The sequence below is a fragment of the Thalia democratica genome, chromosome 1, assembly GCF_965202585.1.
Source record: "Thalia democratica chromosome 1, ktThaDemo2.hap1.1, whole genome shotgun sequence".
NCBI lineage: Eukaryota > Metazoa > Chordata > Thaliacea > Salpida > Salpidae > Thalia > Thalia democratica.
The window spans coordinates 74,463,662-74,476,930 of NC_139165.1; the positions used below are offsets into that span (position 1 = coordinate 74,463,662).

Consider the following 13,269-nt stretch of genomic DNA (forward strand, 5'->3'; position numbering starts at 1 on the left):
ATTTGGTTGTAAAAGAAACTATAAGTCGTCGCCTTGATCAAACATTATTATGTTATTTGTATATTGTTATTGATATATGTTTTAAACAAACTTATTACACCTGAAAAATCTTTTTTGATAAAAAACTAAAACCAGCTTAGTAGCGGTGAAAACGTCTTAATTGTGTCATATACCAGTTGGGGCTAATCACATCAACTCAGCTGATTAAAGTTTAGCATCTCTGTAATCTTGAGCATCTTAATTTGAACACAATAAGATAAACGTGTCTAAACTTATCTGGAAAGTGGTGATCAGATCACCGCTTGATATTGCTAATTAAGTCGAGAGTAGGGTTGGCACTGTGATTGAAAAATTCTAATTTAATCCTTCGTTTTGAGTGAACAAGAAAGTTACAGGTTCATTCAAACGCATCATATCCTAGTTTAATGAACAACGTACAAAGTAGTTGTAGAGATTTAAAAAAAAATTAATAAAAAATTCTAAATTAACTATTTTTAGTAGAAAACTATGTTTTCATATTTTAGTTTATGTCCTACATGGTTAATCAATATTAACGTGTGACAAAAGAATCTATTTTTTTGACTGAATAGACTTTGCTAACAATAAGTCTTATCATTATTTAAATATATCTATTTTCTTATGTATATACTTATTTAAAAATCAGTAAAAACTGGTCATAACTGTAACTTTCTGAGATATTCTGTTTTAAACATTTTAAATTCTGGTTGAATGATTTATACTATTGTCGCATGTAATTTTTTGATGCTTTTGGTTTAATAGTCGGACTGTACCACTTTTTCTTACAAATACATCTTTTAAAACGTGACAGTGCCTTGATATACTATAGATTGAAACAACTTGTTATTGCCTAACTTTAAAAACACTTTAGATAGTTTTTAAATCTTTGTTGCTTTTTATGCATCTAACAAAGCCATGGTAAAAAGCACTATAAAAGTTATTACGATTAGAAAAGTTTGTTTAGTTGTCGTGTTCTACTAAACTGAACTTTATTACGAAACACCTACTATAATTCTTTTTACTAGTTTTTGTTTAAATTTACATGAGTAGACCTTAAAATAATTTTATAATTTTTTTTTAATAACTTCCTTCAAACTTACACCGTACAAAACTAATTTTATTCAAATTTAAAAAGCAATAAAACTTTATATATAATTACATTCAAACACTCTCAATCTCACGTTAACTTGTTTAATATAGCTGATTAAATCTAACACGGGGCCATTAACTGGCTTTTCGATTCAACCAGGTGATAAAGAAAAATTAATTTAAATATAACAATGTTAATTGCTTTTACGAGACTTTTTTGTAATTATATTTAATGTAAATAAATCAGAGTTTTATTATTTTCATGGCCTTTTCAATCATAATAGAAACTTGCTAGGTTATTTTTGACTAATGCTTCTTTAATTTATTTACTTTTTATAAGATCATCTGCAGCTGTTTAAATATTAGTCTTAATTTTTTCAATCGCTTGAAAATTAGTTTTAATTTGATTTTGTGAAAGATTTTTAATCAATAAAGTTATTTTTAGAACGTTGAAACACAACATGAACAAATTAAAATGAACGTTTAAACATATAACTTTTTATGAACATGCCTAAACCGTACAGAACTTGACATGCAGCGATGACTTGGCGCGAATCAAAGTGAAAGACGAAGAGAACTTTGTTGAGAGCTCGCTGATCATAAAGAGCACCAGACTGGAAGATTCGGGAACATACACCGTCACTCCGATGAACCGGAACGAAGACAACGTCATGGCGTCTGCCGTCATGAAAGTTGTGGTGATCGGTGAGTTTTCATCTTGGCTAGTTTCGCGTTTGTTTTTCCGGTTAGTGTCAGTAGAGATGTAACTCTTGCTGCAAATAAAGTAGACTAACTATAAATTATATAGTTATTTATTTTCCAGCCCTATACGTAATAATTTTTTTAAACTGGTTGTAAGACTAACGGTTAGTACACCTCAACTATTTTTAGATACACCTGGTAAAGTTTCGAAGCCTACTGTTTCCGAAATCAAAACTGATTCTTGCTTGGTTTCTTGGAATGCACTAAGCACAGATTCTATCAAAGAACAAGAGTCTCTAGGTTAGATTATATTAACTTACATTAAGATTTCTAAGTCACGGTAATAACGGTTTGAAATTAATAACAAAAACACTACAAGTTGTTAAAATTTAATTTGTGCCATATTTGTTAAAACAACACAGCAGACAGTTATTTTTTTCATTCTAAAAGTATTAAAACCAAAATATGTAACAACAATTTTTTCTCTTAAAATCGGTTTTAGTTTATACTTTTTTTTATTTAAGTAATTTCATTATCGAATTTCTATGCAAGTTCATAATGCAAGCAGACTTTTACAACAAAGTAACATGTAAAAAATAACAAAAACTATAAACAATAATCGTCCCAATTTTTATCGATCAGCCTTCGAGCTGTTTTTGAACGTTAACCAACAAATTTTATTTTGACCGTCATAGCAGGCCAACAGACGTATAATCAATTCATGTTCACCTTAAACCATCTGTCACACAACTTGCTTCCTGCAAGCATTCAAATTGCACGTTCGAAAAAGCAAAACGTCTGAATTATTTTTTACCTTTTCGTTGCCATGCGTTTGTTTTTTTGCTCAACAAGACTATAAAGCACACTTAGCTTTACAGAAAAACCTATAAATTTAAAAGCAACACGAGCTTTATGACGTTTAAAACTTTGAAAACACGCTTTGCGCTGAAATCAATGACTTGTTTTAAACTTGGTGTGCTAAAGACTTGAGAGACGTGATAAATTTTGAAGTTTCGCTTCACACACACACACAACACGCTGACGGGTTCGATTTTTTATCGCAGTTTTAATGCAAAACGTTGAAGCTTCGATTTAATGTCAGCCTAATTAATCATTCTGACGGCATTTCTTTGATGTTTGTGCTACACCGAAATCGAGAACCCTTAACGTTTTCAACACATGTGCAAGTTCAAACTACATTGTTTTGTTTAAAGTTTATTTGCCAATATCACATAAAAACGTTTATAAAAAATTCCTAATTTTTCAAAAGTTAAGACAACACTTATGAACAAAAAAATTCCCTCTGCCCAACAGGTTATTTCGTCGAGAGGCGCAAAATAGGTCTGAGGAGGTGGATCAAGTGCAACGTGGAGCCATGTACCGAGGACCGGATGGTGGTGAGGAGGTTGGTGGAGGGAGTGGACTACGAGGTGCGGGTAACTGCAGCGAACAGCATCGGGATCGGCCCGCCGAGCGAGCCTTCTGCACCCTTCACACCTTTGGGTACGTTGGACTGCTGAAAACATAGCCGCTTTAAAGTAATATATATGCAGTGTTTGCTGTTTTATGTAGCAACCATAAACGCTCGTAATTGGTAATTTCTTTAAACACTCCGGTAATAAATGTTCGTGATTTAAATTTGTCAGTTAGATTAAAACTTTTTAGGTCTCTGAGTAGATTGTTATCCGCAAGTATCTTGTTATAACTTTGTGCCTTCAATATTATAGTTAATTTTCAGTATTTATTTTTAGTTAAAGTTTTCTAAATTATGATTTTTTGATATAACAACATAAATATTAGTTATTTACCAAGTTTTAATGAGCTATGTATAAATTCACGGTGATTAATTGATTAAAGTTATACACATTATTAAAATTTACTAAGCAGTTATCTAGATTTTGAATTTATTTTGAAACGATGATTTTTTTCTTGATCCCTTATTTGATGAATTTTCATTCATGTCAGCAATAAATTTAAGCTTATGTAAGTAAAACCCTATAAATATTTTTAGCTTTGCCAAGTTAGTTCAAAATTAGTATAGAACAAGTTTTTACAAATCAACATAACATGCTTTTTTAATCTGCTGTTTGAATTTTTTCAAAAAATAAACTTGCTTAAAGTTTATATAATAACAATTATTTACAAAACTTATCGAAAACTAACTTTAAATAAGTTAAGTATTTGCATTCATTTTTAATATTAGTATGCAAATTTTATCTCACTTGGGTTATATAAAAGTAGTTTAAAGTAAAAACATTGGCTTACGTTTCATTAAAGGTGTCAAAGTTTTAAGTGTTAATAACAACGTTTTTAATTAAACTCCTACAAAAAGGCACTTAGTTGCTTTTTTTTCACCGATGTAAAGCGTTGTATTGTTTACAGCTGCTTAAATATCAACACCTTTTTGTTGAGCTTAGCTTGGCAAGGCTAACCGAGTTTACAGTATTGACAAAACAAATACTTAAGATAATTTTTACCGAGCCAAACATTCTTTTTTTTTACTTTTTTGCCACTGCTTCTAGATTAATTCAATTAAAATAACTTATGATGTTGTTTATATTATCAATTATCATTCTTTCAAAATCTTCGAGGTACTCATGTTATATTAGTTTTTAAAACTAAACTAAATTTTTTGTTTACTTATTTGTATAAAACTGTTTGAATATGTAAAAATTGTTTTTAAGTTTTAATCTTGTAGATTTTTCAACACAAGCTACATTAACTAGGAAATCATAGTATTCAAATGTGACATGAGTCTTAAAACAAACATTTAAGGAAAAAACCGTATTTCCACTTTACCAAAACTCATACGTATATGAAGCAGACTAACAATATTTTTTGTTCACTAACACATCAGCACAGCCTTCCACTTCTTGAAGCCACCCACCGAGCGTTCAGAATGACATTCCCTAAAATAACTCCGCGCAATAAGCTGCTGGTGAAAAGAAGCGGAATTACGAATAATCCCTGGAACCAGCCAAGCGTGTTAATCCGCTAACTAAAAGATCCGTCACCGGCATAAATACGAGTAAACAGAAAAACATATCTGAAGATGATTTCGGGCCGTCAGCCCGTAATTCGAAAACTGCTCCGCGACTTACGCTGAACCGACCGACGTCGAGTTTTCGAGATGAGACGATCGCGCGGCGGTGGACATTCATCATGCGCTTAGTGGCTGTCAGCTCAGCGGCAAATTGTCAATGTGACCTTGCCGGCACCCACCACCGTCGAAGTGACAGGCTAGCATGTGAGGGCTAATGCTCTCCAGGCCGGCGGTAATTTGAGTCGTCAGCAGACAGCAAATTGCCCCGGCAGGGATCTCAATTTCATCTTGGTTCTTCATCTTCTTTCAGTGATTTATATCCCGGTGTCATGTCAAGTAATTTCGCCGCTACTTAAGATAAACGCGCGGTTATGAAGGGCACTTGAGTGTAATTGACAGCCGACCGCGGCCATTTCGGGCTCATTACCCAGCCAGGGCCTGAAACTTTCAAGCTCTGCATCCACACAACTAACCCTTAAAGCTCAGGAGGCATTACTCGAGGGTGGTCCGTTTCGATGAAAAAAAACTGCAGAAGCTTCAAATTCGCATTTAATTTGCAGCTCGATAGCATTGCGAACGCCTCTAAAGTGTTTATAGCTTAAAAACAACGTTATCGCGGCTGCGAATCAAAGTTTATTTATAGCTTAAGTGCGTAATTTAGATTGTTTAGGTGTTGCAATTGCGCTCAAATTGTTTTGCCCGTGTTAGCTCAAGGTCGCTTGCAACAGCTTCTCACCCTTGAAACGAGCGATAAGAAGCAACGTGTAAAGCTTAAGCGTTTCTTTTTCGGCTATTTGTTTACAAGCGTTTGTGTGACTGCTCGGCAAAATTTTGAACTTGTTTTGTAAACGTACCTTGTGAGACTTAATCGTGTGAAAAACAAACTGATCTGTGAGAATCATGTTTACCATATATAAACTTAAGCTGTAGTTGTTGTCTATTAGTGGCTGATTGAAATAATAATTAAGTGCACTTTAAATAACTTAACCTTTAACTACGTATAATTTTGTATAGACAGTTTTTTTCAAAAACAAGCAATTTGTAAAAACTTTAATTCCATTATGGCAAAAAAAAAATTTGAAGTGTAATAGTTGAAATAATTTACTTTGTTGCACTAATATGTTACTAAAACATAAATTAGAAATTTAAAAAATCATTATCATTTAGCAACAAAATAGCAAACCCGAAAAGGACGTTTTTTGATTAAAAAAAAATACAAGTGACAAATTATCAGGGTTGTGCGAGAAGCCGGAAAAGTTTCGAGTGACGTCAGCAAGCGATGACGCGATATCGCTGACGTGGAGGTCGGACGATCAATCAAGCTCCAATGTTGACGGATACAAGGTTTGCTTCTGTTATACGTTTGAACAACTGATCAAACAATGCGTTTGTTGGGTTTGTCACTTTGTACTCACATACTCATCGTTTTGTCGAAATGATAAATTGATGCTGCATAAAACTAATAAAAAAATAAAAAATAAAACTGCAAACTTAATAGTAAATCAAGCTTTAAGTATTTTTTAAATTGATAACTAAACTCTTTACGAACTTCAATCATATCTAAACTTACTTTGTCAGCTCGAAAAGACGTTGTACAAAAGAGACAGCCAAGCAGAAGAGGTATGGTCGCAAGTCACTGACGCGCTGATACAACCTGATGAGAACAGTTTTGTGGTGGACGGACTGCAGACGGGCCTGAAGTACAAGTTTCGCATCGCTGCGGTGAACAGGGCAGGACGGAGCCAGTTTGCGGAAATTTCGGAACCGGTTACTTGTGCTTCGGTTGTTGGTCAGTTTTTTTTTGATAAAAATACTTTGAAGAAAAGTTTAAGCTTTTTGATATTTATTTTAATTTAAAAAAATATTATGTTATGATAAATTATGACTTAAAGTGCTAGACTTTTTGATATTGTTTTGCACTTTTTACCACAAGAAACAATCTTAAGTGATCTTTTAAATTATTTTAAAGTTAAAAGAAGAAACTTAAATGCTAGTAAAAAAAATTGCGACTAAAAACTACGAAATTAGGTGCAACAGAAAGACTGTTGTTTTTTAACCAAGTGTTACAACAAAATAGCTGAATAAGCTACAAATCGCATGGCACAAGCTAACACGAGCCAAAAAGTTTCCAGAATTTACGTAACTCTTAAACAACAAACGAAGTTTCGCGTGGCTTTTTAACTCACGAATACAACGTTTTATAAATATAAAAGACAAATTGAAAATGTAGAAAACGTGATAACAACATCAATTGATATTACAACCGTATAACGCGCTAAGAGGTCCTTTAAATAGTTTTATTTTATTATAATTTCTGTATGGAACAAGCACGAACATGTGTTTGCCTAATGTAAAGATGTATAAAATTAGCTTCAAGGGACAAATACGGAAGATATGTAACTTTTATGGAACATTGTTTTAACATAACGTGACATTTATGTATTTAAAAAAAGTTAAAAATAAAAATATCCTGTGCTTTTTCAAATTTTTTCGTCTTCTGTCCATCTCAAAAACAAAATCTAGGAAATTTTCTAATACTGTCAATATTTATTTTTGTCTTACTCATTTTTCCAATCAGGCAATAATTAGTCATTAAATTTACAATTCGTCAAGCTTAAAAACAGCAACACACACTTAATAAAGTCACACAGCCCCATGTAGAAACAGACTCACTTTACAAGTTGTCGATCAACTTCAAATTTCAAGTGTCGAAACGTCGTTGAGTTATCAAGAGTTGGGTAATTAATAGTTTTTTATCGGTGACGTTACTTTCACTGGCTGTGTTTGAATGTCATGTACACATTGTTTCCTGTACTTTGTCTACTAAAATTTTAACATTAAATAGAAAACATATGTTGCTGTAAACTTGATTAAAAATAAATTTCGTTAATTCAAGTTTTATTAGAGTTTCTACGTCACTGTTTTGTTCTTTAAAAAAATATGCGCAAGCATTGAGGAAGCATTCTATAAAAAAACGCTACAGTTTAACGAAAACTATTAAACTTTTTGCTCTTATAAACTCAAGTGTTTCAAGTGCATATGCAGCAAACTGCTTGAATTAAAAGCAAATCAAGCTGCTCTACTTCACAAACAAACAACAATCAACAGTTCAACTGTTTGCACATGGCTATTGGGCATATGAACTGTAAGTACAAAAAGTGTTTTAGAGGATATTACTTTATCTCACCTGACACGTTTGGAGTTTTAGTGCAAATTTGCTTTGCTCAGCAAACAAAAGATGAACAAAGTTTCAACTGTTCAAAAAACAATCTCGTGCGATATAAACGACTAAATCAGTATATTTAGTAAATGTCAATACATTGTTAGAATTTAAAAGTCTACACTGCTTCGTTTAAAAATTATCATCAAAGCTTTTATTTATAAACAGTTAGCAACGTTCTTTTTTGGTTTATAATTTTATATTCCTCTAAAACGTTTTAATTCAAACTTTTTTTTACACTCGGCCTTAATTTCGGTATAAAAAATATCTAGATTTTAAGAGCACAAAAGTAATATTTTTTGACAAAATTGCTTTACTTTTTCTTAATATTTACTGTAATGACAATTTGTTTCTTAATTTTCTATAATAAACGTTTTATTAATAATTTATTATATACTTAAGATTTTTTTGTTGGCTTTTTAATTTAAATTTGAATTAAAGAACGAATTTCAATAGTGCTAATTATGTTGTTAACCAAGTGAAAAAAATCTTTGCAGAGATAAGTTAAACATATTAAATGAATCGAATCGATTATTGAAACGCTCAATGTAATCTGAAGATAAATCTTAAAACAAAAGGGTAGTTGAATGCGAAAGTTGGTATGATGTTTTTAAAAACTGTCGTTATTGAAACTGGAAAAGCTAATTATACCTGCTTCCATGTAAATATTTACATTCAAAACAATTTTGTCACTACCAAGCGAGTGCTAAAACTAGACTAGTTCGTTCAGCGTGCAACGAATTCGTTACAAGCTGTAATCAAAACCGTTAATGCCGTTTAATCCCTGTGAAAACAAACGGATTACGGCCAAACAAAAACTGAAAGCCGAACTGGTGCTTTGTGCAACTCAAAAAAGCCTTACGTCACCGCGCTTCAGGAAATCTGGCCGGAATTCGTTATTGACAATCTCGACCAATTACAACCCATTACTTTTCATAAAAGGCACATTATAGTGATAACTAGTTTGTGATCAAAAGAAATCGCCGAGTCAAAGTGTAACAGCGGAAGGCGGAAACTTATTAATTACGGACGTCGGCTAGATAAAAAAGCGAAAAATTTTCGTGTTTTCCATTTACAACTCGGCAAGAGAAAATATTTCATACAGAATTGCGAATCTATGTACGAAATGCGCGCAGTGGCAGATAATTGGGGCCTTCTTTGTGTGTGGCTCGCCGAGGTGGCCATTGCAGCAAGTCAAGCGTGCACTACGGTGGCTATTACGCGCGAGCAAGCGAAACTTGTGCGTAATGGCTCTTTAACAACTCCCTTCTCGGAGCTGCCGACTTTCGTGTTTGTTTTCTTGATACGCGCAATTATTCAACTAGAATTTTGTCAGCGCGCTCGCTTCAACCAAACCGTGATCCGCTGGCAATTAGCTTGTTTGCGGATCCCGCTTTTCGACACCCGGCAATCGGGCCTCTCTAATACGCTTCCTCGGCCTTTCGCCGTCATTATTCAATTAACGGGCAGCAGAGCAAAGGCTCCGTCGAATTTCTGCATCAACTTGTCACCCCGCGTTGCAAATTGGCCCATCTTCCAATGATGGATGACGTTCGGTGGGTGATTTTCTTGCTTGTGTTACACTGCGCTGCCGCTCGTGTGGTGGTAGACATTACACATTTTCCTTTGTTTGCGCAAACTTTTCATGTGTGCGATTTTCGACAAATTACGGCTCGAATGACTGCCTTGGTGAGGAAATTCAATCGAATTAGTTGCAAAGTTTTCAGTTTATTTAATCTTATTTTGCTTTCTTTGTCTTAAAAATTTTAAACTCGAAATTCTCCTTAAATAAAACAAACACTTCTCTGAACCAAGTTTATTCACAGTATTATTCAGAAAACTCATTCCTTAACGAAAGTTATAACAGTTTTTTATCCGATAGTTAAGAAAAATTAGTTTGAAACTTTGTTTGTTCTTAATTTACAAAACTTGAGTTATTTTACTCTTTTTTTCAAATCTAACTAACTTACTTACAATAAAGCACAGCAACATACCATCAGATGGTTTACTTCACAATACAAAGCCTTGTGTTAACTGCTGTCCGATGATAAGGATCTCTGTTTTTTTTAGCTGACGAAAAACACCGTCACAATGTTTATTCGGCGTGAAAGAGTGTGAAATCGCAGCAGAGATAGCCACACGAAGCTGCGCGCGATTTTACGGGTGGCATGCATCTCACCCTCACACACTTGCAATGTATGTGACATGTTTTCAAAAGTTTGTTGTACAAGAGACGTCGTTTGCTTTCAGCACCTGTCTCTGCATGCCATATGCCGGTCGATCTGATATAATTGTCATTACTCATGTTGGCTTTTGTCACGTTTTTGCGCCTGTAACGTTCTCGGGTTTCCTTGAAAGCGCAATTTTTACTGTTCAATAACCGTTCCTACTCGCTGATACTTTCAGGTGTTTGGCATGTATGGTTTAAACTTTTAAAAAATGATGTAACTTTAGAACCTAAATGAGCCTGTTTAAAGTCATCAATGACCATTACAAGGTAAATTAGTTGACAAACCATAATTGATCACATACTTTCCTTTGTCATCTACTCACATACACCTTACGCATTTTGTTATATTATAACATAAAATTCTATGGGATGTACGCGCAACAACTAAAAATAGATGGCCAGCTTGCTGCTTTTGTTCTCCGTGCCTCTCAGTTAAAAGGTAGGTGTGGCGATCGTAATTCGCGTTTTACATCAGCTAATTACAATAAATAAAGCAGCAAATCCTCCGTGTTTGACATGAGAAGGCTGCAATTTTGTGGCGAGTAATGAGCGGCGGTAATCCCGCTACAAGGTATCGAGATCGATTGTGCGCAAACTTAAAATCTCGTTGAAGGCCCGACAGTATTTTTTTTTCTGAACTGCTTCTGCAGCAACTGTTTCAGGCTGCAAATGCAAGTTTCTGCAAACCTAAATTGCGTTGAAACCCAGGTTTCTTCTAGAAAACGATGATCAATTGACAATTTGATATGAAACATTAGCACAATGGTCAACAAAATTGCCGATAGAAAGGTGTGAACAGGCCATGTAGACTGGTATCTGTCAAAATGAGGTTTTTGATAAGAAAAACGTTGGTATCATTCTGTTAATGCTCTATAAAGTGTTGTTAACATAATAACTTAAATATTTTTTATCTAATCCTCACATTGTTATTTATAGTTATTTAAATATTAATAATATATATAAATAGTTTAATACATAAAATAATTTTCGTCCTAAAAATATTACCAAGTGTTTAAAAACTCAAAAAGTCAAACTAATTTAGCCATCTATCATCGCTTTACTACGCAGATAATTATCATTAAGATGCCTTGATATTGAAAACAGATTAGTTGAAAGATTTTATTTTGCCATTAACCAGCACCTTATTAAAGTTGTTAACAATGTGATCAAGGTTGAAATGGTCTTCCTCTCAACTTTGTTGTGGTTTTATTAACTTTCAGTTTGTTTGCAATCAAACTGCAGAGTTGTGGTTGTAGCAAAATTATAACACTCGTGTTAAAAACAACACGCTCTCGTTCGGCGGCGGCCTAATGAAATTTTTATGCAGCAGATCTTCATTTAGATTAGAGATTTGATGGCCTATCACATTTCAGTCGGCGCATCGACAGTGTTCCTAAGCAGGAGCTGCAGATAGTTTTTATGAACCCATTTTAAGCGGACAGGTTGGAGCGTAGCGTCATTGTTACTTGGGCCTGCGTGTCATTTTTAAAAGTGCTGATAAACGGCGAATGTCTTAATATTTAATTGGATGTTTATGATACCTTCAAACTTTTAATGTGCTTATTAGTTTTATTTTCTTTAAGACGTTTTATTAATATTTGGAGTGTATTTGCAAAAAACTTTTAAAATTCATTAAATTTAAATTTCAGTAATAAAAGTATAATATTCAAATAATATTTTTCTATTGTTATTATGCTGGCTGATACTAAAACTTTAAAATTTTGAGCTAAATAAAAAACTAATTTAATAAATCATATCTTTTGAGGTAATAAAAAAATAGCTCATGAAAATTGAAATATCTTAATGTAAGTGTATTGTAAAGCAAAACAAATCCGTTCAATAGTTTTGATTTCTACTACGCAAAACAACCTCACAATTTATTACTTTTTCAATAATAGTCTATTATTTTCGTATTTCGCCCAACAATTTGCCAGCGAAGACTTCATATACGTGCAGGGTGGCTGAGCAAAGAGGCAGAAAAAATAAAACTTTGAATTTTATTATGACAATTCAGTGCATGCCGCATACTTATATTGCCTCTTTTATCAGTTCGCCTTTGAAGGACAAAGTTAATCTGTGAGCTTACTGCAGATTACGTCAAAGGGCCATTGTGTTTGAAAATTTTGCCAGTGCAGTGGCAATGCATCCCAAAGGCAAAGAAAGTTTAGGTGCGAGTAAAATGTTGGTTCTTACCATTCCTTTTTGAAACTCATTACGATACCGTAGAAGGGTGAGTAATGGCTTTTCCTGAGTAATCACTTGTCAATCGTTTTTAAATTGCTCGAAAATTTATAGTTTAATGTCATATAAAAGATTAACGCATCAAATTTCAATTTTATCCCTAACAAACGGGTATTTCTACACTTGGCAGACTGTGGCGTGTTTAAACTTAAAAACGAAAGGAAAACAAATACATAAAACTAATTTTTTGTAGAACCGGCAAAAATTCTTCTGCCACGAAACTTAACAAGGCCTATTAACGTGAAGGCGGGAGACAAAATGCACATAAATATACCATTTCAGGTAAATTTAAATTAACATAGTTATTATTATTGTATTGTTATTTACACTTATTATTATTTATCAACTATTTATCTATTTATTATTTATTATTGTTATTATTTATTCATTTGTTTTCATCTATTTTATAAAAGTAGTAATATTAATATATATAGTTATAATAGCAGAAGTTTTAAATATAGTTAGTTTCAAAAGTCCGTTAACTTCCTTAGAGAATAACGTTTTTGTATCCAGGGACGCCCGAAACCTGAGATATCTTGGAGCAAGAACGGCGACGACGTTCCTGATCACTTGACCGTGAGAAATCAGATGGATTCCACGGTGCTGTTCATCAGGAAGACGCAGGTGGAAGATTCAGGAGAATACCTGATGAGGTTGAAGGTGGGCGATGACGAAGAACAAACTGCTACCTTGAAAATAAACGTCATTGGTATGTGTGACAATAGA

At 33.4% G+C, this 13,269-nt stretch overlaps 1 protein-coding gene across 1 annotated transcript in view; it reads left to right on the forward strand.

Moving 5' to 3' along the window:
- The window catches only part of LOC145839192 (myosin-binding protein C, slow-type-like), a 28,736-nt gene that overhangs the window by 7,846 nt on the left and 7,621 nt on the right, over positions 1–13,269 (forward strand). Inside the window, exons 15-21 of the mRNA XM_082946803.1 lie at positions 1,632–1,812; positions 1,999–2,109; positions 3,124–3,312; positions 6,087–6,196; positions 6,431–6,641; positions 12,737–12,825; positions 13,057–13,252. Of these exons, the coding sequence (XP_082802929.1) occupies positions 1,632–1,812; positions 1,999–2,109; positions 3,124–3,312; positions 6,087–6,196; positions 6,431–6,641; positions 12,737–12,825; positions 13,057–13,252 (1,087 nt within the window). The remainder of the gene's footprint in view (positions 1–1,631; positions 1,813–1,998; positions 2,110–3,123; positions 3,313–6,086; positions 6,197–6,430; positions 6,642–12,736; positions 12,826–13,056; positions 13,253–13,269) is intronic.